Raw genomic sequence first — 26,388 nt, forward strand, 5'->3', positions numbered from 1 at the left:
TGCTGCCCCTGCGCCAGACTTGATGAACACATGCCTGAATCTGCAAAAATTGGCTGCGTGCTGAAAGGAATCGTAGACGACGCCTTAAACGTATTTGTTTACAAACCCAGCACCACTATGCGTGCATCATTGAGGAATGTTGACGATTGTAGGAAGCCAAAAGGAGGAGTATTAGTCAGCCGTACACCCACCTCCCCAAAAAGGCTTCGACCTCCTCATGTCAAGATCCGCTGTCCCGGAAAACCTCAGCCACATCTGAAAATGTTACCCACATCATACGACGCCAAATCGAAGTTAGCGTCCCGGCCTTCTGTACCAACGTGATGGCGACAATCAGTTGCAACAATTTCTCTCATGTAAGGCGTTGTGCGTTCTTACAAATCTCGGGCACAAGACTGTCAGTACCATGCGTCCTCCATCAGATCCCGAAATTTCTGCGAACATTCATGGACTCCGTACGTATTTCACCCCGCGTCGACGTAACCTTAACGACTGGCGAACAATCGACGACAGGCCCAAGTGTTTCCGTTGCCGCCGCATTAGCAACGCCACCCGCCACTATCGCAGCTGTTGGTCCCGTCCTAACATGCACCGTGGTCCAAGCTATCACCTCACTAATGAACGACCCGTTCATTTTCCGCCTTATGCAGACCAGCGCAGCACTACCGCGGCGTCCTCTTTGCATTTGTTAATTAGTTAGACATTGTGCCAAAATTGGCTTTCAGGTTTGGCGCATTGTAGTACGCATTATTCTATAGCTACTGATGAGCACCTGATATTTACATCCTTGCCTAATGATTGGTAAATCATGCCACGACCCCGCCGGGGTGGCGCAGTGGTTACGGCACTCGACTACTGTTCCCAAGGATGTGGGATTGAATCCCAGCCTCGGCGGCTGCTGTTCGTTGGAGGAGACAATCAAGGCGCACATGTGCGGTGCGATGTCAGTACACGCTAAAGAATCGCAGGTGGTCGAAATTTCCGGAGCCGTTCATTACGGCGTCTCTCATAGCCTGAGTCGCTTTGAGACGTTAAACCCCAGAAACAAACAAATAAATAATGCAACGTTTATGCAGCCATTGAACTATTTCGAACTAGTTTATCGAACTAGTTTATCGAGTTTATTGAGCTCGATAAGCTAGGCTTAACGTTGTTGAACCCCATCCTGTTTCATGTTTTTTTTTTCCTGGTCGGGACACCATAGATTCCCAGTTTAGCTAAAGCCATCTCCAAAAAAACATTCTTAAATTATATGCCTTAATGAGTTTCTCTCCCTCCCCCGTTTTTCGTCTTCGGAAGAAAAAAACCTGTATATAAGGTATACAAACCCGGTCAGCGGTGACCATGCTGTCCAGATGAAGAGAAGACCCGGTGTAGAATCCTTGGCTGGAGGTCTGAGACACCCCCCACTGAACTGTTGTTTTGTTTTCTTTGAATGTTTTAGACAACTTCTCCTCGTTCTACACTGTTTACGATGGAACGCTTCTAAGCGTATGTTTATTAGAGTAGCAGACTGCAAACTTATTACATCCTCATCATATTCTGCATATCGCGTAGAAAAAGCCAAAGCGAGCGATTTCAGTTCCAAAATTAAGTGCGCAGTCCGGAAGCTTCATACACTGCAAGGTTCATGCGCAGGAGAAGAAATAGCGCACCACACAACCGCTGCGCAAATAACGCTTTTATTTCAATACCATCAGTGTTATAAAGCGGGTGACTATGTAAGGCAACATCTCATAAACAGTACAAACGTATATCCAAGTGAGGCCCACGTGTATAAAAAAAGCGTGGGTGGAAACACTGCGCAGGATCAGTCACGCCCTACAAGGACCACTCGGGAAGGCAGGCGTTGTCAAAGGCCCGGGCTAGGAGTTCACGAATTGTTATGCACAGGTAATGCCTCTCGCAGAACAGGAAAACACGCAAAGAGGAGGGATCTCGTACAATAGTAAGTCGTAGTTGCCGGCACTAGTGGAAGGTAATTTCTATAGCCACTGTTTCCCACCTTGTGAAAGCGATGATTTAGTGCCATGAATCTCTCTTTAGTTTGCTAGATAACAAAAGCTGCGCTTACCAAGAAGCACGTATAGCGTTTTCCAAGTGTCAAGATAAGGTCATTAACGAGAAGGAAATTGTTTAATGTCAAGGCTTCCTCTTGAAAGATTGCGGTCATAACACACATATAATGAGAAAACAATGCTCTCGGGTTCTTCTGAAATATATTTCAGGTTTATTCCTGTAATAATATGGAATATCATAGACCATATGGCGAACTGTTGCCATCTGTATGGGCATGAAAGGACGTCATTTTGCAGGTTCGCGCTTGCAGTGATTAGTGTGCAATACACTCAAAAATACAGTGCGTATTACAGCTGCTCAAACTGCAACTCAGTCAATGACCCAGAATCCAACATGGCTAAACCTGGTAGCATTAGGCTTTTTGCAGAACGTGCCCGGTTTTTGCTTCATTGTACTCAGCTTGAAATTCTTGACCACTACTGCAGTTCAATACATTCTGGCTCAAATGTACGATTTTGCATCACTTCATTGGATTAAACTTCCATCCATTTCGTCATGGACACGTGCCTAGGAGAGCGAGTAATATACCCGGATAACTCGCATTAAGGCATTAGCACTGCAAAAAAAAAGCCATGTCTTCCAACATAAATGGGTTTAAAATGCAGGTGATTGTGTGTCCGGACTCACGCGCCTGTCCCGTCCGTCTTTCTGTGTGGTTCGTCTAAAACTTGGCGCTGTATTTCCTTTGGTTTAACGCAAAGTCACGCGCACGAGCTTGTGTATAAGCCTAATCGGCGGGATTGCAGCACAATAAATACCAATTAAAGCGAACGGTCCTAATGTCGCGAAAAACTCCCTGCCGGTGAAAAACGAGCCCTCGCTCGGATGGCGGAGGCCGATAGAGGGGGGTGGCCTCCCACTTGCTTGGTTTCTGCATCTAGCAACGCCAACTCTCTGTTCGAACAAAGGCGCGTGTGAGTTGTGAGGAATTACAACAGGAGGCAAAAATTCTTCTGTATCTGAAAACGATATAGACCTGGCATCTACAAGGGCATCACTGGCACCAACGGCAGATTACACCTACGATAAACTGCGCCCCCGCGCTGTGTTTTCCTGAGGAATTTCTGTCTTTCTTGAAGGCATTACGCTCCTACACCACATGTCCGTAGCTTCCCTCAATGTGCCTTTCTTTATTAACCTCTATGAAAAAAGGCAGAAATGCGCAGACTGAAAGTATTAGTAGCACTAAATGTATTTCACAAAAATGAATATGGTATCGAATAGTTACATTCTTAACACCATTCGTTCAAACGGCATACAGTGCTTGATGGCAAACAAAAAAGCCTGCAGAAATGCAAAACTACTTTCAAATACGTTTTATTATTACAGAGCACTAATGTAAACTAATGAACACGATATGTCCATGTAGCTATTCCTACGCTCCCCTGACGCGCTAACAGAGCGTCATCTCGAGTGGTAACCTAGGTACAGGGGCATAATTGCTGGTGTCAAATGAAACGTTACGCTTACTCGATAACACAAAATTACGGGCCGCTCAAGCTTCTTCTTTAGGTGACAGCCATAATGACTCCCGTCTTCCACCTCCTGTTACCGTGCACATCTCGCCTCCATTACCTAGAACATATACTCATCCGTCGTGAGCTACGATATCATGTGCATGATGGCCCCGCCAGGAGGGGGGGGGGGCGCCGTGGTTACGGCGCTCGACTACTGTGTCCAAGGAAGCGGAATCGAATCCCGGCCTCGGCGGCTGCTTTTCAATGGAGGCGAAACGGAGTGGCGTCCGTGTGCTGCGCGATGTCAGTGCACGTTACAGAACACCAGGTGGTTGAAATTTCCGGAGTCCTCCCCTACGGCGTCCCTCATAGCCTGAGTCGCTTTGGGACGTTAAATACCAGAAACCAAACCAAATTATGAGCATGAAGCACATCGTGGGCGTAGATGGGGGGAGACGGGAGAAGGGCGTGTTTCGATGTCAAAACACCCCCGAAAATGTCTGCGCTCTGCATCTTCCCTCCCCTGCATTCCCCCTTTTTAATTTATAGTTTGTTACCACCAGTGTATAACAATCTGCGCAAATTATCTCCGGCTACGCCACTGACACACATATACCTAGCCGCACGAACGTGCCAGTGTGAATTTGGTAGCAGACGTCTGATCTAACACTGCCATCTCAAAAACGAAACCCGAGCTGCCAGCGCCTGCAAAATAAACCATGATACGCTGCCTCGTGACGTCATACAACCAGACGACCAGTCAATGCACGGCCATGAAAACTGCCACCCGCAGGGTGAATGTCTTTCTCTCACAATGCCGCCAGCGCCGATGACGAGTTTTCTGGAGAATGGTGGCTTTAACGCCATCTCGTTAAAGAGACGTGGCTGTGTACTAATTCATTAGCAGTAGAGACCCCAACGAAGACAAAGCAGATGTCGGAGTTATGCCACGCTGTGACTCGCCACCTTTCACGGTTAGTACACAGAAGAGCCACTTGCCAGCTCCATACTCATCAAGGTGGGGCAAGGAAGATATGAAGTATGAGTAATGAAAGGCATGGATGAGACATAATTTTAAATAACTTTCGTCGCAAACGATAACTGGAGATGATAATTACGGAGCCCCGCCACCGACTCAAATGTTTTTTTTTTTTTTTAATCTTGATTGCTGATAGTGAAGTATGCACCGTGCACTGTAGCTTCCTACAAACTTCAGAAATGTTCTTAACCAATGACGGATATATGCTTTGCTACTCCTTTTGAAGTTATTTGCTGCCATTAATTGGATCACTTTTATCGACAATAATTTTTTTCATTGCGCAAATGGAATAGCAGCACAAGATTCCAGTCTCTGCTTCTAGCATGCCCAAGAAACAGTGATGGTGACCACTGCATTCGGTCTTCCTTCCGCAAGGTATATTAACTACATTTAACTAAATAGGAAAGGTTGTACTCGAGGTAAGGCCCTTTGGACAAAATACTTTATCAGCATAATGAGGGTAGCTTTATTTGTATCACAAAACTCGCTCAGATTGTTTGCAACTAGTGACTGGTAATTTCAGCAAAAATGTGTACACGCTTGGCTTGAGCTCTCTAAAGCGCAATGTGCACAACCAAATCTTTCTATGCGTCCATCATATGCAGTGACCAATCGCAATTGGCTGGAGAATGCGTTCAGGTGTCTGCGAGCGTTAAACCTACATGAGTGTGCGTGTTGTGCTGCACATGTCCCGGCTTCTCTCGTAGTTATTTGCTTGAGGAGTTTCACACGCACATTTTGGTGAGCCATTTCTTGTTCCGATAATTGGTCCTGCAGCGCGGAAAACAGCATTGCGCTTTTCGTCGAAGGCTCCGCTTGGCTCTGCTAACCCCATATTAGCATGCACTTAAGTTTTGTTGTCGTGTTTCGGAGAGGGCAACCGGGAACTTGAAAGGGAAGGCACAATCACTGCGTACACGTCAGCTCCTGGCACCGACTGACATTCGGATTACAATGTGATGGTCGCAGGAAAACGTTATTCGACATAATCAACTCGGCATTGGTCTGCCGTTTCACACGGATGACAATATGAGAGTTTCCAATAAGGACTCAGAACAGGTATGTACACTGCGCACAAGACATTGTTAGAAATTGATGGTTGTTCTTTTTTGCAGCGCACATTTCACCTTCTTGTGACACAGTTCAGACCTGAAACAAAGCCTGAAAACAACTATCTAAAATTGTACTTGCGCATCAATAGATATGTAACAGCAATAGTGAAAATTCATGATAAACGAGTGAACAAACAGTTTGGAGTTAAATATTGATTCATTTGTACAGTGACGCTCTCGGAAAGTGCCGAGACATCTGTTTTCATTTCTTCTGCTAATGGCGTTATTTTTGCGCTTTCGTTCCACGTTTAGATTGTCGTAATCATCTTTAATTTAAAACTGATAGCACAAAGCCGCAAGCATCGCAAAACACCTCTTCATTTTTGCTTACAGCTAATTCATGAAAATGTCGATACTGTTCTCGTATCTTTAGCACTGATATATAATGTTCGAAGCGTATCAAAAGCACACCACTAAAATTGAATTATTCACTCAACTTTGCATATGTAGTAGCGCGGCAGTCGACAAGTGATACTGACAAGATGTGCAACATGACACTTGAGACGAACAACATTGGTGAACACACCTCGAGGGATGACGCTAAGGAAAGGAGAAGCGCCGCTCTCTTTGCAAACAAATGTGTGGAGGCGCACTCAGTTCGTTCGGCAAGGAGATATGCCAGTCCAGTTGTCATGAAAGCATGAACAATGGCTCGGCATTTAACAAAAGGGGGCTTTAATTCGCCCTAGTGTCGACTTAATTAGAAACCAAATAGCGGCTACACAAAAAAAAAAAAGAAATAAAACATACACCGCAATGCCGACGAACTGGAAAATTGGAAATTTGTGCTTTAGACAGTTGTTTGAGCTAACGGTACAAAATCGCTGATCCAAGTTTTATTTTGCATAAAAATCGGCTCAATGAATCTCTGCGGTTATGCTGACGTTTTGCTGGCAGCAAACATTGGACTTGTTGAAAAAAAAAAAAAGATTGAAGTTCGAGATATTTTTTTTTCTACTGATTGTTAACTACGAGTGAAACCGTGGCTTACATTTCGAATTCAATGCATCGGATATCTGCCCCTGCTGACGAAAAATAAATCTTGTGTAATAGATATGCATTCGCTGTTTGGTCCTTTTTACTCAGAGAGGTGATTAGAATGTGGAAATATAGCATAAAGGCATTTGCTCGGTGTATCTTGAACACGTTACGCTTTTTTGCTGCAATGTTCGACACCGGAAATATCCAGCGACCGCTTATAGGGCCGACGGTAAAAAATGGGTTTATTATGCACCTCCAACCAGCCAATTTTCAGGCATTGCAAAATTCTTACCTAACGTAGAGAACAATTCTCCTGCAGCTTAATAGTGCTTTGAAATTACATTCCAAATGTTTCCTAACCCCACTTTGCTATCAGTAAAGCTGACGTCGAAACAGCCATAGCCACCTATCGCTTTGAAATTACATTCCAAATGTTTCCTAACCCCACTTTGCTATCAGTAAAGCTGACGTCGAAACAGCCGTTGGCCTCTTTCAGCCTAGCCTTAAAGTGTCAATCAAGGACATGTGTCAGTTTTGTATCGCGTTCATTTCGCTCATCATGCATTCTATTACGTTCTTAGCATCTCTAAGGTGTTTGCCGAATTGTCAAAGGTGCGGCACTCCCTTTTCTTTTACACACGAAGAACCGAGTGATGAGTGTTTCAGCAGGGAAGACTAGGAGCGTCAAGTCCAAGTTTTGGAGGCCGCAGTGATCAAAGTTGCCCCAGTTTCTCACGCGATGATGATCAAGGGCTTTTTTTAGCACGCAACTCATGTCGGAGAAATGAGTTAGGTGCGGCTATTGAGAACCTAATTTCTATGCAAGGCTGAAAACTACGAGGCCAGCAACCGCAGGTGTTAGTTGTCTAAAGTGACGCTAAATACCTCATCGTTCACCCATTGGTACGACGTCTGCTCAACGCAAAACACGGTGTTGCGTTTGGTCAAAGCGAAGATCGCTGCGTCTAAGAACGCGTCGGTGTTCGTAAGAATATATAAACGAGCACACACGTTGGCCGTGGCCGCACAGTAGAGGATGCGGTGTGTATGAAAGCAGCAGTGCTTCTACAGCGGAGATTCTAACGAGGTGATTGGTGTAGCACGCGTAGGGCGCCGTCTCTATCATCGTACCCACTGCTGTAAAAGGGAAAGGACTAGGCGGAAAAACGCACCGAACCGAAAAATGGCGGCATCGACAATTAAAGAAACTCACCAAGCGCCCAAGCTTTTCCGTGGAGTGGTAGCCTTCTGCCCCGCTTAATTTAGGCTGTCAAAATACGCGAGGCCAATCGTTCGAGCGCCCGCAAAGGGTATTTTTCACAAAAAGCAAGCTTACTGATTAAACACGGAGCGAACAATGTCCCCACTCGGGGTGGCCTACTTATGTTGTGCCTCTTTTATTACCACACTGATGGTCACGCTTAAAGCTGCTGTCAAACTGCTTAGGCGTAAATGACTCGCGGAAAGCGGTATCGATGTTTTGAGGGATAGTCAGAGTCAATGGCAAATTTGACCGCCTTGCTAGTTTGTTCTTGGCGCTGCTTTTACTCCGTGCTTGCACCACTTTGCTCAGCAGAACCAGGTAGTGACTCGCGATTATTGCAGGGCCCGCACCTGGATCTATGTGCTCGAAGTATTTGAACGTGTGAACCTTACAGCTCAGCTCAACCACCATGGATTTTAAGGGTGCAGGTTTTACTACGTAATGAAATGGGATAGGTGCGCATGGTTTACTTTTATGTCTGGTGTTATATTGCTTGGAAATATTTTTCCTTGTCTATTTGCTGCGAGGCCGGTATTTTAGGAAGGCTTGGGGAAATGGGGTTTGGATAGTGCCCTTGAAAAATGCAAAACCATAAAATCAATTAGCAAACCCAAATAAAAAAGAGGCTTTGTTAGTACATATAGCAGGTATGTCATTCACACGAGGTTCGCTTCGTGTACTGCACCATGCCACTGAATTGTTTAGCTTCTGTTACTTCCTTTCGCAGAGTAGTCGATCATATACTCCGTCAGTGCGAGACGGCGCCCAGTGCTTTTAGAGCAGTGTCTCCAGCATGCCGGCGCCAGAGGTGAGGGTAGCGCCGAGCCGGGACCCTGAGCGTGGCAGCACCACGAAGCAGGCGGCGGCCGAGTCGCCGCCTTGCCGCGGCTACCTGGGGTCCAGGCCACAGTCGGCGGCCTCAAGGTCGTCCTCGTCGTCCGCGTCGTCATCGTAGTCATTCACCACGTCCTGGATGAAGCTGGGCTCGGCGAAGAAGCTCACCGAGCCCGAGCGCGGATACGGGGAGCGTGGAGACGACGACCGGGGCGAGCCCGAGCGCGGGCTGGGCACACCGGGCACCTGAAGAATGGCAGCTGCCGTGCCAAACGTCACGCGGCTACTACGGCGCGATCCCGCCAGGGACTTCCTCTTGCCCCTGGTGAACTCCTCCTCGTCGTCCGCGGACGAGGAAGACGAAGATGAGGCGGCAGGGCCCGTCGTGCGCGGGTCTTCCTCGATGTTGTTGGGCGGCCGCGAGCTCGTGTCGCCGGACGACGAGTCCCGAGAGAAGAAGGAAGGCCGCTCGCCACCACTGCGGCCCGGGATCTCGAGACGAGCAGCGCGCATCCTGCAAACACAGGTTTTAGAATCTGCTGAGAGCGCGCACACTGCCACCATCATTGCGGCGGGTATCAGATACTCGGGCGCGCCTGCGCATATTCATTCAAGACCACAAAGTATTCAAGCGGCTCATCAAAACCACTTTATTGTGATTTTTGTTATACTTGTTTGCCCTGTAACGCCAGCTCCCTTATCTAATGTCTCACAGGAGACCTTTGAGGAATGAAGAAATAAAAATTAATGAACAAAAAAGCGATAGCTCACTAGTGCGATGTGCTGCCGGAATGAACCACACTTCCTCCTGCAGCCACCACGTGAACGACAGCGCGATGTCCTTCGCCCAATTTTTGTTTCTTTGACGGCACCGTCTACACTCATCCTGTTTATCTGACGGCATCCACTAGTGAAGGCATACGGTTGGAGGTACTCAGTGGTCCGTTCGAATTCCCGTCACAAACTAGCCTGTAAATTGAGTGCAAAATACTTGCTAAACGGTAAATGGGACGCCACACCCGGAGCTCTGTCTGAACAATGGTTGCATCAGAAGTTTAATACGAAAGATGAGAAACATGGAACCACATCTAGTGATGCCGTACGAGAGCAATTGGCGTGACAGAGGCATGGGCCATGGGGGCACCTACTATGAGTGCATGCCCACTCGCCGCTTCGACAACAGCTGTTGTTGCGCCGTGGATATCGCCGAAAGTTTATATCAATGCCAGAATAATGCTTGCTCCGTAGCATCCGTATAAGTAGCATCATATATTTAAGATGAAACTTCTGTGGAAATAACCGGGAATGTAAGTACAACGAAAAAAGCAAGGATACCGGAATATGTTAACAAAATGCGATCAGTAAAACATCAAACCACGAGAACTGCACTGAAAAGTGCGAAGAGAGGATATAAAGGACAACTACGTTATGTTCCGTCAGTGTAAGCGCTTATTAAGGCTTTGCTATGTAGGCTTTCATAGCAGTCGTCCATGATATGATATTCAGTTCTCTTATTGGGCCGCTATGAAAGAAAGTGCGTAGTGGGATGAGTGACAGCTACGGCATTTGATAGAAATAGATTGTGAGACACGATAAAATGATCAAAACGTGGTTAATGAAAACATTTGACCATTGAGGCAGAAATAGTGATATGTGCTATGCAAAGGCAATAGACGGGACCGGAGCTGTCCGCCCAACCTCGGTACACTCTATGACATATCCGCAAATTCTAGCAGTACTGCTAGGCTGGCATTGGGAGGCAAGGATCCAGATCTAAACATTGCGAGGTTCGCATTTAAGCGACGACCTCTCTGGAGCCGTAACACATTTCACTGAATCACAGCTCTGACTGTCTTCGTCAATTTGCACTGAAGCCTCTAGGGGCTGAGGGCAAGGTTCATCGTTATGGCCAGAACAGCGCTTATGAGGTAGTACACTGTCATCTGTAGTCAGTGAGAAACGACCGCTACGAGGTCTGGTTATGCAATTTGGTCGACACGCTGGTCGTTGTTCGTATCCAGTGGGAAATGACGCGGAACCAGGATTCGAGTCACGGGTGTCATGCATGGGGTTGATCTACATCTACGACACTGATGCGTAGTGCAAACAAGACGGCCTGAAACAACAAGGGAAGAGAAGCTTTCGTGTAATAGAAAATTATTAGCGATGAAACAGGGGCTTTGTTGCACAGCTCCTTGGGTTTCGCCGCCGGCCAACAATGTCTGCCGGCCTGCGTCAGAGGCGGGGCCCCTGCCATCCATCCCAAGCGACGGAGGACCCGAGCGCCTTCATCCGCTGCTGTAAATAAAATGTTCTACTCTCTCTCTCTTTAGACAGTCATGATAGGAATTTTTCAAGACAGCATCAAGGTTCAAGTTACCGGTTCACAGTATCGGCCATTTCGATTTTGTCCTTTCGTGCCAATGTGCCTCATCTCCTTTGTCCGCAGAGCTGGCACCGTGCAATTGTGTAACCTTGTTTGTGCGCATGCCACAGGCCAGAGTGAAATGAAATGACTTACCGAAGAATATTAGCCGGACGCGGGTTTTGCTAGACTGTATGTTTTAGGTCTAGAGCGGAAGTTATCTATTAGCGAACACGAAACCAGAGCATATAGAGAAGCTCATTGGGTAAAAGAAATATTGCACTTGAAAAGTGTTTTCCACGAGACCGAAAAATGTTTCTTAGCAGCCTAGATTCTGTACAAGACTTTATTGCTCACACTTCATTCTGTAGTGTTGCTTTTGAGAGATCGGCTCCAGTAGATCGTTCACGGAGGCCTGTTGCTTCATTTTCAAAAAAAAAAAAAAAAGAACAAAGAAATGAAAAATGACGGACAGTTCAGCGTGGTTAGACCAATTGCGATTTATGTCCGTAAGCAAGCATGTCGGGTTTCACCTCTGTTTTGCTTAGAGGGTCGGCCTCAATGTCAAGTGGGCTTCACAGATATGCTGGCGAAACCGGTTAGCGAGGACCTTAGCGGTAGTTAACCGCAACATTTTAGGGACAGCTAGCCCACCTGTGTGGGCTGGGTACTATTTGCACTCATGAAAATTGATCATGACGACGACATATGCATTGGGCTTTGACACGCGGAGTGATCGTGCAGGGGCCAGCTAAGCTGACTATTCGCGCCGCCGCGGGATCGAAACCCTCTTGAGGCCACGAAGCGTTTCCTTGAAGCGAATGCCTCACTACCTCACCCCGAGCCAAGGACACCGACGGCTCACGTTTGACCTTCAATGAGTCAGAGGACTAATGATGGCTATAAGTAGACCCATATGGTGTCCCACCACACCCACCGGAAAATGGGTACGAGCGTTCCCCGGCCAGGCGCCCGGCTCCCTCAGAGGTGTGCGTTTGGAAGAGGCTCTGCTAAGCCTGCTGTGCTCCTTCGAGGACCTAAAGTTTCGAAAAAACTAATGACCTGCAAAGGTCAGTGGCTCTAATAAATACCATACTGACACGTAAAGAAAAAAAATTAGAAGGGTTCAACCACGCTGAACCGAATATTGAGCGAAAGCATTAGCAGCAGGTGGCCGAGAGTTCTTCTTCCCCAGCCCACATATAAAGCCCCGTTTTAACCAAGCCGCATGAACGTGCCTTAGTGGCCTATAGGGGTAACGTGATTACCAGGGTCCTAGCAGGCTGATTCTGACATACCCGTGCCATGTAAAACGAGAGACCAAAGTTGGCAGCTCCTGCCAGGAGACCACGGACACGTACACGGACATGACACACAGTGACGAGCGGTTAGGCCTGGCGTACCGCCTCCGTTCAAGATGAAGAGGATTTGCTCGGTTATTCAAAGGGAAAGAGAATCGAAGAAGCAAGAATGTGGGGTGAAACATAGATACGCATTTGTTAGAGGCAAGGCTGGTGTTGTGTACAGGTTTCCACTCTCTTGTGGAGCCTGGTATATAGGACAAACAGGACGTTGCAATAACAAGAGACTACTGGAACACCGGAACAACTTGGAAAGTGGCAAGGACAAAACATTCTTGTCTCACATTGCCATTCCTGTGAAACAATGAAGAAGGAAAAGAAGTGCACTCCCATGTTTGACCAGGTTAGGATATTGTATCGCCACAAAGAAAATTTGACGAGAGAGATAGTTGAAGCATATTTTATTTCAAGGGGCAATACGTGTGTCAGCAAGAATTCTCTTGCTCTTTCAAGCAGAGATATTTCTTTTTTGAGCGCCTTTTGTGTAGCAGGTGAACCCAGGGGTTGTTTCAGGTGATTGCTTCGTTTTCGTCATATTTGTTTTTATCTGGGCCTTGGAGTAAAGACTTAGGCTGAGTTGTGAGTCAGCGCTTGTTCTGTGGCTTCCTTTTATTTTGTCCTGTGTCTTCCTGTTCGCGCTGTTTAAATTAACAACGAAGATAAACGCACGTTCATTTCTCGATGCATCCCAGAGGGCTACAGTATACGCTATTGAGACATATGCTTAAGCTGAAGTACCCCTCAAATTTTTGCTTTCCATTGCACCTTCGCACGATGCCGACTATAGCCGGCACCACGATATATTTATTCAATTGTTTTATTTTACTAGGGCGTTCATAAAGTTTGTATGTCATGAAAACGCACAGATGCACAAACGAGACTAGAATAGGGGTTTCATCTTTGTCTACGTGTCTTCTGCCGAGAACTATGCACTTCTGCTATTGATGGTGGAGCTGGCGCGGACCCTCGCTCCGCACAACCACATTATGAAAGTTCATGAGAAGCGTTCACCTCAGCAATCACTTCATACTCGTCCTGGAATGTTCTTCGCGGAGGGACGAGAAAGAGACAGCCTTCCGTCCCAGGAAAGCAGCATGAAGAAGCCTTTCTTATAACAAGAGCCCAGTAATTTGGATAAACTACAAATGTTATTCGCCTTCATTTCAGAGTCATAGCTCAGTCAAAGGCCGAGTACAGCGAAAATTTAAATACTTGTTTGTCAAACCCAAAACACAGGAAGGTTTTGTATTGTTTTATGGAAGAAAATAGGAACTCACACGTTTCTCAGTTATTACGTTCGGTAGTGTTGTCTCCACAGGACGCAAAAGATGAGTTGGACCACATTGCACAAGGGCGAGCATTACGTTTCCAAGAGCAGTGCAGAGTTCCTTTGCCCGCCCCCATTCCTTTCTCCGACTGTGTTGAGGTTGAAAGGTCACAACTCCTAACTGTGACTTCTTCCATGCAATCCTGGGCTCCAGGTTTGGAGGGGTACGGTTGGTATGGTCAAAGGCTTAGCACACCAGTTCACTCAGAATCTCCTGGGTCTGGTTAAAGTGGCTAGAATAGGGGAAGTGTGCGGATCGCGCTGCTGACTCTGAAGCCCTTCCGCGATGCTCCGGAGCGGGAGATCCAGGGGGCGCTGACCCCCGCTTACACTAAAGCCCCTTGATACTTTGACTTTACTTACACGTCCGCTCACTGCGTGTCGTTGCTCGCCGCGCGGTTAATCAGCCGCGTTTGAGACATCCTCTCAAGATCCGGTGCATACTTTTTGCTCTTACTGCGACCTCCAATTTTACACGGCATCTTTATTTACTTGTTAACTATCTAAGTTATGCCGATGTAATTTTATTATTCTATGCAGCGGCCATTTTTAAGCGGAAGAATTACAACCAGCATCCTAAGCGGGATTTCACAGGGGTGGCTTTGAAACCTCCTTTGAGCAATCACTTCAAGAAAAACTTGCCGCCAGTAAGTGCCACCAGACACGGGCCGAGGTAAAAAGATTAACTTTGCTTGTCACAGTGCTAGATAGACCACTCCGCAATTTCGGTACCGTTTTTTTTTTTTTTCACGTATTAAGCTGCCAGTCTTTCAAACTGCGCTTTGATCGAAGGCCATTGGCTTCATCCTATATGACACAGTGGTACTAAAGACGTTAATTAGGCCTCCTTAAGCCTAATGAAAACCCAAAGAACTATTTAAGTACTTAGCTAAACGTGGCAAGGTATGATATAACAGAGCTACAGGAAGCAATACTTTTCTAAACATGAGCTGTAAACATTGCATGTATATCCGTGCTAGTAAACCACCGCTGAATTTTTTTTTTCACCGTGAATTTTGTTGTTTTCAGAATAGATAGGTGAGCAGCTGAAGAATCACTTAGGGATAGTGGTAAGTTTGTTTTCACAGTTACTGTCTTGCGTCGCTACTGATTTTGCCTGGGGTGTTTAATTTGGCTGTTTTTCTTCTGTGAGACAAGAAGAAACACCTCTGCTGCACAACGAAATTTTATTCTATAATTGATAAGCATGCACTGAAGCATTGGGAAAATTTCTAAATTACTGCCATTTGTTTGTTTTTTTATTTTGTTTCAGTTCTTCAGCGGCATTATTTAATTAACTGGCAGTTATCATTTTCGTATCAACAGCTCTGAACTTCGCGACCGTATTGGGTAGAAGACTTTAGCAACCTGAAGAAATATCCGCAGGCTGAAGTTCTTGTACAGCATTTACCATGATTGTATCGGTATTAATAAAAACACTTATCTAAAGCAGCCATATTGCATTTCGGAGAGACTAGACAACACGAAAAAGATTAAGAGTTATCAATGCGCATTAATGTATTGAAGTACTGGTTTTTCGCTAAAACAATTCTGGATTGGAATAAGTTTCCGAATGATGTAGTTTGTGCACCTGACTTCCAAAGTGCTGTTGAAATAATGTTGTGATACATTTCTTCCAGACCTCGTGCGTTTACCAGCGCTGTGTTTGATGTGTTATGCTATCACTTATACTACTTGTGAATTCATTTAGTGTTCTATTAGTGTGTTGTGTTACCTTGCTAACAAGTTTCCCGAACTCTTCTTTGCATGTGCTATTGTATGTAGTTGTATCCCCCCTACAATAATGCCTCATGGGCGCTGTAGGTACTTACAATAAATAAATAAGGAAAACACCGGGAGCCGAGATGTTTGCAGGCTATGCTTAAATGAAATTCTATAGCAGTGCTCATTTTGTTTTCACGTTCGATGCTGTCAAGCTAGATATCATCAGATATATCAAGCTAGATTTCAACAAAACATCTGCCCCTGAACGCAGGTATATATATATATATATATATTACCTACTTCAGAATTATTACCCACTTCAATTGTTTAAATTCGACCTGCCGAAAGCAGTGTCGAGCTGTTACATAGCGAACAACACGTACGTTCCTCGATCGGCGCCCAGGGGTTCCAGATCAGCGGTTAGGCGCACACTGCACGCTACATCCAGTGACACGCCACTGATCTCACGAACCTTTATGAAGTGACAGAAAAGTCCATGCGTGCATTATGTTCAGAACTGGCCGTCAGGTCATCAGGCTCCTCACATGGCAGTGGCCGCTGCCCCTTAATCGTTGTATGTCGTCGCCTTTATGGCAGTGCTGGAACGATGGGCACATCCTCACCTTATGATTATTTTCCTTGAAACGGTTTTTGACACATGTAATCACGGCACAATCAGAAAATGGTCCGGAACACGCCGTACAAAGGGACTACCCACTATCGTTCTATCAATTAACATTAGCAGTTGTGTCATAAATAACGTGCCAAAGCTGACGTAACAGTAATTATTTTCCAAAGCAGCTCGCAAACAGCAGCGTTGCGCCTTCCAATAATTTCGCACCATTTGTACCCGCTTTTGTAACGAGGTACAACAAAACAATGACTTTGTTGCCGGCTCATCATACACCGTCAGGCAGAATTTGCACCAGAAAACAACGCAAAGCGCCCACATCCCATGCACATTCCAGGGTTCAAGCATGCGTTTCATGCGCCGACCTGACGTGTAAGCGAGAAGGCGCGCCATCTAGCGGAAGCGTCACCAGATGGCTTCAACGCTCCCCATAGGCGCCGCTTGGCGGTAATCACACTTCAGTATTCTAGCCACTGTAGTCTGGTCAACGAATCATCAGATTCGACAAGGCTACCGCACGTCTGGAAAGTGGCGAAAATATATTACTGTTGAAAGACCCTAGGAAAGGATTTCATGGTGAAAACATTGGGCCGATAGCTTTGATTTCAAATCTGCTAAATGATTAGAAAGAATTGTGCATGGCCGCCTCTCAAAGCATATTTCTGAGGTTAATGCTTTGAGTTCTACTCAAATTGGTTTCCACCATGGATACTCAATGAGGTATACACATGTAGATTTATAAAGCAGAATTCGCCTTGCTATGTGCAACAGTGAGGTATCAGTGTTAGTGACGCTCGATATTGCCAAGGCCTACGACAGCACTGAGCATTCCATTCTACTAAACAAGTTATCGCCATTACGTGCCCGGCTCTACATTTTTGTGTAGATCAGTGAACTTTTGAAAGGACGAGAATTTTTTTGCACTAATGGCTCATTTATTCCAGATACCTGGTCAAATATTTAGGGGAATCCCCCAAGGTGGAGTAGATTTGTAATAAGGGAGTAATTACTCATTGCATCCACCCAAGCGCAGCCCTTATTACAAATCTACTCCACCTTGGGGGATTCCCCTAAATATTTGACCAACACCATTCCCACTTCGAGTTATAGATCAATTCGCTCTCGCCCTACCATCTGATCTGCTGACCGTCCTGGTTAGCTCAGTCGGTAGAGCGACTGCCCCGGAAAGGCGGCGGTGCCGGGTTCGATTCCTGGATCAGGACGAATTTTTCTTTAACTACGAAGTTTCTGAGAAAGCTGTGTAGCTTTCCTTTGCAGCCGTTTGGCTGCGCTTGGGCGGATGAAATGAGTAATTACTCCATTATTCCAGATACATATGCACATACAAGAGGGGTGCCTCAGGGCTCTGCGCTCTCGCCACTTCTTTTTAATATATTAATGAGCGATGTTCCAGTACTTCCTTATGTCACTGTATATGTATATGCAGATGACATAGCATTCTTCGCATCTGCAAAAGATATTCATGCGCTCTATCGCTCACTACAGGCTTACCTAAATGCACTGAGGTCTGGTTGGACAAAATTAAGTTTGTTTTCAATGTGTGCAAAAGTAGTGTGCTAGTATTTAAAACCAAAACCCCCTTATATGTTTCGTTAAACTACCGCTCAGACGTCATACCACAAGTGGAAGCTGTGCGGTATTAAGGCATTACTTATTATATCGGAGGCCTACATCAAGTGTAATGTGAACGTGCACTTGGTGAGCTCATACGGATAAGTAACAGGAAATTTAGCCAACAGTCGGCGAGGCCAAGGTTAGCATTGGGAATTTTATTTTCTATTTTTTTTTAATTTTTACTTCGTTAATCACATAAATTAGTAATGTAATCTTTAAGGGAAAGATAATTAAACTCAAAGTATAAGGAAAAACGCGTGCCGATTGTGGGGACCAATTCCATGACCTCCGAATATCGCGTCCGGTGCTCTTACAACTGAGCTACGTCGGCCGCTGTCCCACCTGCTACTTTCTTGGGTATTAATGTTGTCTGTATACACACCTTGAGAGTGTTCACCAGAGCCACCCTCAACCATAGCGGTGGACGTGGAACGTCCTGTGTTTCCGACAGCGCCAAGTAGAACGCGATCAAGAGCGAGGGCGAAAGCTGTGCTAGAATCCTCTTACGCTACCTATGGCTACAAAACTGCCAGAACCGAGACCCACGTAAGCTACAATCAGATAAATGAAGGGGAAATGAGGGTGCTCGTTATAATACATGAAGAAAAGTAGCCAGCAGTCGACGAGGCCAAAGTTACCATTGGGGATTTTACTTTGTCTTTTTTTAAATTTTTATTTCGTTAATCACATAAATTAGTAATGTAGTCTGTTTAGAGGAAAGGTAAGTAAACTCAAAGTAGAAGGAAAAACAACGTGCTGGTGGTGGGGACCGAACCCACGACCTGCGAATATCGCGTCCGGTGCTCTTCCAACTGGGCTATATCGGCCGCCGTCCAACCTGCTACTTTCTTGGGTATTAATGTTGTCTGTATACGAACCTTGAGAGAGTTCACCAGCGCCACCTTCAACCATAGCGGTGGACGTGGAACGTCCTGTGTTTCCGCCAGCGTCACGTAGAACGTGATCAGGAGCGAGGGCGAAAGCTGTGCTAGAACCCTTTTGCGCTACTCATGGCTTCAAGACTGCCAGAACCTTAACTGCCAGGACCTTAACTCCCGTTTCCGCCTTCTAACTGACACATCATTCTTGTGGACATTTGGGCCTGCTCCCGTGTGACTATACCTATTTATGTGTCAAACCCGAGCACCGGATGCGATATTCGGAGGTCGTGGGTTCGGTCTCCACCATCGGCACGTTGTTTTTCCTTCTACTTTGAGTTTATCTTTCCCCTAAACAGATTACATTACTAATTTATGTGATTAATGAAGTAAACAAAAAAGGCAAACTAAAATCCCAATGCTAACCTTAGCCTCGCCGACTGTTGGCTACTTTTCTTCATGTATTATAACGAGCACCCTCATTTCCCCTTAATTTATCTGCTTGTAACAGGAAATTTGGAATGCGTCGAGATACCCTTCTAATTCTGTGCAAAGTCTATGTGAGACCGATTCTGGAATTTGGCTACATGCTTTTGTTCTGGTTGTCCAAAATATAAGCTGCATCCTTTGCTGCTTTTGGAGCGACGTGCGCTGCGCCTCTGCCTAGGTCTTCCACAGTCAGTGTCCACCACTGTTCTGTAGTAGGAGGCCCGCATTCCGGACCTCAACTCCCGTTTCCGCCTTATAACTGACACATCAATCTTGTGAACATTTGAGCCTGCTCCCGGTGTGACTATACCTATTTTTGTGTCAAACCCGGCCCTCTTTCTTACTCACCAGTGGCCACGGTTCTGCATGCCCCAGGTTGTTTTCACGCATATCATTTTAGAAAACATTGGTGTGGATCTGGGTTCTATAAGTCCTATTGATTACACAACGTCCATAGTGGATATCATTTTTGATTCTACATTCTAGTGTGAAGCTTACCTTCAAGTCTAATGTCCAGTCTCGTAACTGATCACCTTGAAAAGTTCCCTGATCACACTGTAATCACCACTGATGCGTCTGTGACTGGCAGAAAGCAGCGATTGGAATTTTTTCTGTCTCTTTCCTGGAGTTGTTCGGGCCGAGTCCCGGACTACACACCGATCTTTTTAGCAGAATTTTGGCAATTTGGCTTGCACTTATAAAAGTTCAATGCAATCAGTCAAAAATGTTATTTATATCAGACTCTCTTTCTGTTTTATTGTCACAGGAGTCCGCACGGGATACTCTTTTGAGCCGCTCAATAAAGTGTTTCATACCAGGATGGCTGAATGAAATACGCTTCACCTGGGTCCCCGGTCACTGCGTATTTTCCAGAACGAAGCGGAAGACTTCTTGGCTAAATCAACGCTTGATGCACCTTTTCCATCTACCATCCCTAATATCATTTTTGGAATGTCCCGTTTTCAGCGTTATCAATACATAGCAGCCTCATGCTATAAGCCCTTGCTAGCCACAGCAAAATAGCAACGTCTCATATACTAACGGAAAGTTCGTTCATGTCAATCAGGGCAGTTTGAGGCAACGCTGACTCTCATATGATCCAGGATCTCCTGCCTAAATCTTTACTTTTGTAGATGCGGGTTCAGCCGCACAAACCTTGCGGTGAGATTGAAAATATTGGACATTTTCTTCTCGCTTGCCGAAGGTTTTCACATCAGAGCAGGGTACATTTAGAAATTCCAGTAGAACAATTGGGATTTACCTTCCCCAGTGCAGAGTACCAGGCCAGATTTTAATCATTCCGGCCAACCTCTCTGCCTTTCCTTCCAATAAATCCATCTATCTATCTACGTTGTCGGTTCTGCTTCTACTCTCTTCGCCTGCCGACGGGCACAGCGTCACATACGACGGTACCTGAATAAGCTTAGTCGGCAGAGATGGCGTGACTTTTGTTCTACGCTGAATGTGGGCCAACCAGTAGCCAAAATTTGGCGGATAGTTCGCGGTATGCGCTCGCCCCTCCAACAGTTTCATCCTTTCACAGCACTATCTCTGCATGACCAAAAATCCATAAAAGAAGTCTCAGAAACATAGTCCAGACTACTATTAACGGGGTCAGGGCCTTCCGCATAATCCACAGATGGTCTGTCAGACATCCCCCAGACGGCAGTACCAGCGATGAACCTACCTGTCACATTTGAAAAGCTATCCTCAGCTATCGCGGATTTCAACAGACGGACGTCTCCGGGTCATGACGAAGTGACGCATGACGCAATCGCAAAGCTGCCTCGCTATTCCCGCCTTCTACTTCTGGAATATTACTATTCTTCCTGGATGTCTGGTGAGGTCCCCACGGAATTGAATTTGGCGAAAATTGTGCCTGTTTTGAAATCTTCTAAATAACCAACCAGTTACGCATCCTTCCAACCCATCGCCCTACTGAGCTTATGGAGCGAATGATCTGCGAACGCGTCACCTGGTTCCTCGAGAGCTAAAAAGATTATCCTCAAGGAACGAACGAGTTTCGCCAAAATAGATCTGTTACTGATAATGTCATCACACTTCTCTCATCATTGAAGAATACCTTCACGCTGGGTATAACCCAACAGCCGTTTTCCTTGACATCAAAGCCGCTTCTGACTCTGTGTTTCATCATGATATTCTCTCAGCCTTGGCCAGCCTCGGCCTCGGTGGAAAGCTTTACCCGTGGATTCGACGCTATTTACAAGAGCGACAAAGTTTTATGACCACTCCACATGGTCTAACTCTCTTTCACGTAGTGAAGAGGGGCGTACCTCAGGGAGCTGTGCTCAGCCCACTCCTGTTCAATATTGCCCTTATGCATATAACAAGAACCCTTATACGAGAAGTACGCATAACAATTTTCGCAGATGATATTTGCAACTGGAGTGCATCACGTTCGTGCTACACTACGCAGCAACGAACTAAGAGAGCGTTACTGCACATCTCAATGTACTTGGCTTCCCGTGGTCTTCGTCTCTTTTCAGAAAATTGTGGCTATGGCTTTCACGAGAAAAAGAATGACTCGATACCCAATCTTTTTAGGTGGACGGTCACTATCGTATGAACGATCACACCGATTCCTAGGTGTCATGATTGAGAGTAACCTCTCTTGGGCACCTCAGATTAAAAACCTCCGTGAGAGAATTACTGTAGCGACACAGGCTTTCAGTTTCATGGCGGGAACACGATGAGGCAGCAACTGCCGGTCGATGGCACTGCTTGAAAATGCCTACCTTGAAGGAGCGTTGCGCTATTATTTACCGATGCTTCAGAGATTACGTCCAACAAGCCAGAAGATTCTTGAAGCCGTGCGGAAGAACTGTTTGCGAATATGCCTTGGCCTCCCAAAGGGATCCTCTAAATCAGGAACACTTGCAAAATCAGGATGTCTCCTGATTGATTTGATTGCCGCCCAAGACACTATGCGCACCCGTCTCCAAAATGTCCTTCAAGGGAACAAGCACTTCTTAAGCCCTGTCCCCATATATCAATGTAACTCTGGCTTCGGTCAAGCTGTACAGCTTCTGCCCCTCCCTACTATTACTCAGCCACAAAATCTACTACCACTCACCTTTTCCCCATGGACATTATCGTCTCTAAAAGGTGAATATGTATGTTCCTGGCGTGGATGCGAAGAGCCGCATGCCACAGGCAGCACTTCTGCAAGCCTCTCTCGCCTGCTTAGCCAATGAGTATACACAGTACACCCACATATTCACCGACGGTTCAACTATTCAAGACACTTTTTCCTGTGGCCTTTATGTGCCCACAAAAAATCATGCGCTCTCTTACCGGCTGCAGCGGAAGACATCATCTACGACAGCTGAGCTGAGTATATGCCATTTATCAAGGTAGAAGAAGAAGAAGAGAAAGAAGTCGCTCGGAGTGCGTTGGAGTCAATATGAAGGATGGTGCAATATTTCGCCGCGTAAGAAAGCCGCATGTGTCACTGTCACCTTTGCCGAGTGAACTCGGATGTTGTGATGAAGTAGAAAGATTTCCGCCTGCGCGGGGCAGCCTTGGTCATGCGCAGGTTACTGTGAAGAACATGTGCAGTGAGCGTGCATTCATGTTAGCCTGTTTCACTATTTCGCCGATATTTATTCATTGGTCAGCGAGCACCAGAACTTTCCATCTTGCCGCAACCATCGAGCGACTGCCGGCCACTCCGGCCTGTTTGACCGAGATAAAATCACCTGCGTCATTCGACCACATTCTTAGAGACTGCGGTATCATCGCTATGCACCACCAATAGCTCGGCATCAACTTTGAATGGCGCCCATGGAAATGCGGATCACACGCTGCGCTTCAATGTTTTCGATGGCAGCCGTCATTGTTGGTTTAGTGCTCTGGGCGATATTTTATGGTGCTGTATACATCCTAGTTTACATATTCCGCTAAGAGAAGAGGGATGTGAGTTGATTTTGACGCCTCTCTCATGCCTTTATTTGTAAATTTACTGTACTGATAATACGAAGTTTATGAACGCCCCACGTAATTCAAGGTGAAGGAGGAGCAGTTCTGTCCTCGTTTCGCCCCGCCGTGGTGGCTCAGGTGTGAAGACGCACTACTGCTGCATACGCATGACGAATTCTTAAGGCGAAAACCAAGGCGCACGTGTACTAGGCAATGACAGTGCAAGTTAAAGAACCCCAGGGGGCGAGAACTTCCGGAGCCCTCCATAACCTGAGTAACTTTGGGATGTTAAACCCAATAAAAGTCATACTACAAAATATTTTTGTTTCTGTCTCCTGTCCTTGTCAGATTGGCACCTTCACACCCACTATAGGTTCTCCCTACTGGGCGCAACGTGCTTACGTACCCTCCTCCACGTAGCCTGCGCAGGTGCTCCTTTCGGCGCAGCCTCAGCGCGCGGTAGCGAAGCGCGCAGATGACGGCCAGCGCCACGATGGGGAAGCAGATGACCGACGACAGAATGGGGATGAGCACGGGCCGAGGGTCGAGAGACACTGCGGAAGGAACAAGAAGACAGTGTCAGTGACACATTGAAGCGAGCAAAAGAAAGGAAACATGTAGAGTGTTCCAGTTGGGGCTACCCCACGAGCTAATGGTCTTGTAGACTCCATTTGGACTGAAATTTACCCTGGATTTTAAATGCGCAGTGTACGTACCTCGCTCCTTGAAAATGCTGTGGACTTCTTTTTTGTACTCTGAACTAAGCCTAATTATAACATTGAATATGGGGCTCATTTACGAAACAATTATGGTAAACTCCATTTAGAATTCACTTAAAATCGGTTTTTAATTCACCCCCCCCCCCCCCCCGCTCGTTAACAGCGTTGTGGATATCGTTTTCTTGCGCATACTGTGGTTATGAGAAGCGCACAAAGCGATGCGGGGCGAGCTGCCCCACAAGATAATAATCACATAAAAACGAGCTTGTAGTTCGTCATGGTTTTTATTGCGCTCTTCTGCTTCTCTCTGATTAGCGGAGCTGTGGGAAACTTAGTGCGAAAGCGATTCTCGCCTAGCAGATTTCGCCGATTTGCGGATTCTGTTCGCCTGATCGTCACTGTGGAAACAACCAAGCCAAGTTTTGATGTACATGGTTATACAATGACTGTGAATGATTATTACTAAATACCGTCAATAACATGACTATCACCAAGAGCAAGGTTAGCGCTAATTAGGCCTAATTAACACTAAATATTTGTTAGGCAGAGGCTAGAAAATGAATTCTGAAAGTGTCTGAAGACAGCTTGGCGTAATTACATCTTCATGAGCCAAATTAATGCGCTAGATGTAGTTAAGCCTAATAGGCCTAAGTAACAAATTCTTGTGCTCACGTTATAGTAGCACTTTCCTGTGTGAGCCTATCTTAGGCAAGAAAAACATCTTCCTATGTTTAGGTAAGCTTTATCAGTCTCAGATACACCAAATAGGCCCTAATATCTATTTATTACAATGTACTTCTAGCTTGTGCGCGTTAAACGAGCCCTTGGCTTCGGCTAAACCATTGATCTTTTTTCTTTTAAATACAAGGAGCGCACAAAGTGATCTTGCGGGAGGCAGCTCCTCCATGCAAATAATATCGCAAACCGGTTCTATGAGCTACGCAACAATCTGCACTTTATCGACCTTTCCTCAATTACTGCTGAGCAAAAAGAAGATAGGCTACACCTCGTGAGACCAATAGTCAATAGCTTTCAAAGTGCTTGCCGATCACTGCCACGCAGAAAAGAATATTCAATAGATGAGAAGATGATACCGTTCTCGTGAAGGTGCCCATTTAGAGAATATCTGCCTTCAAAGCCAAATCCACTTGGCATGAAGAATATTGTTCTAGCCTCCTCCGATGGCCTGGTGCTCGACTTTTTGATATACACTGGGAAAGATACAGTGCCTTGCGGTGATATGAAGTCCTATAGCCTGGGTGGTGGTGTAGAGTCTTGCCACGACCATAACCGAGAAGAAGGCGCATCTGTTCACGGACAGGTACTTCACAGGCCTGTCAATTATGGACTACCTTATAGAAAAGGAAATGTCCCTGACAGGCACAGTGAATGCGAACCGCACTCAAGGGGCAGTCGCAAACCTGCCAAACGACAAATCGATGAACCGGGGTGACGCTACTTGCCTCGTACGTGACGACGGAGATGTCTGCCTCGTGAAATAGAAGGACAATAAGGGGGTTCTTTTACTGTCGAGTGCCGTTGGGTGCGATCCAATGCGTACATTCAAGCTTTGGTCAAAGGAGGATAAAATGGATGATGCAGACTTGGCTGACAGGTACGTGTCCTACTACAGGATCAAAATAAGAACGAGGAAATGGACGGTACGGTTCTTTACCCATTTTCTCGACCTCGCTGTGTGCAATGCTTGGATTGAGTATCGGCGCGACTGCCAAGCCATGGATGTTCCTAAAAAAGAACAGCTTCCCCTCCTCGAGTTCAAGCAAGACATCGCAGAAACGTTGATTAAGGGGAACCCAGCAAAGCACTCTAGGACTCTGAGAGAAAGCAACGGCCCCGCAACCAACGAATCAAGGCCTGTACAACTCCCAAACAAAGACACCCGTAGTGACCGCTTCCCAGAATACTGCCAGCTGAACAATGCGAAACGTTGCAGAAACAACTGCAAGGCAAAAAGAAGAGTGAGATGCACGAAATGCAATGTTTTCCTGTGTCTTCAAAAACAGAACTGCTTCGCAGAATTTAACGCTGACAACTAATGTCCACGTTTGGGGACAACCTGTTCACGATGTTGACAACTAAGGTCCACATTTGTGGACACACCTGTTTCAGCTAAACTAACATTTCCTGATAGATCTTTTCATATGCACTATTAAAAAGATGGGTAATAAACACATTTAAAAAGATTAACTTTTTCGACTCCTCCTTATGCTGGTAGTGAAGAGGTTAAGGATCAATCCTGTGGTTTTCAATTATTTGCGCTGCACTCGTTAGCACTGCTGTGGACACCTTGTTAATGCGTAAGCATTATATGGCTATATTTGCGGATTCGTGTCATTACGAGCTTGTCCGCACGCTTACGTTCGAACGAATGAGTTTATAACAAAAAGAGTGGCTGCATCAGATGAAGCATCAAAAATCTCGTATGATAAATTGGGAGGTGCCTGTGGGTTAATTAGAGAATTAATTAGAGCCAATTAAATCAATCAGATGTCAAAATATCCGGGAGGGATAATGTCGATCCAAAAGGGTGAC

At 46.0% G+C, this 26,388-nt stretch overlaps 1 protein-coding gene across 1 annotated transcript in view; it reads right to left on the minus strand.

Moving 5' to 3' along the window:
- Window positions 1-1,631: 1,631 nt before the first annotated feature.
- LOC146201264 (uncharacterized) overlaps window positions 1,632-26,388 on the minus strand; it is a 219,200-nt gene continuing 194,443 nt past the window's right edge. The window contains exons 3-4 of the mRNA XM_084595736.1: window positions 23,523-23,670; window positions 1,632-9,280 (exon numbers count right to left, since the gene is read on the minus strand). Of these exons, the coding sequence (XP_084451862.1) occupies window positions 8,821-9,280; window positions 23,523-23,670 (608 nt within the window). The 3' untranslated portion in view covers window positions 1,632-8,820. The remainder of the gene's footprint in view (window positions 9,281-23,522; window positions 23,671-26,388) is intronic.

The sequence above is a fragment of the Amblyomma maculatum genome, chromosome 2 (assembly GCF_055883805.1).
Source record: "Amblyomma maculatum isolate TAMU_Amacu chromosome 2, ASM5588380v1, whole genome shotgun sequence".
Lineage (NCBI taxonomy): Eukaryota > Metazoa > Arthropoda > Arachnida > Ixodida > Ixodidae > Amblyomma > Amblyomma maculatum.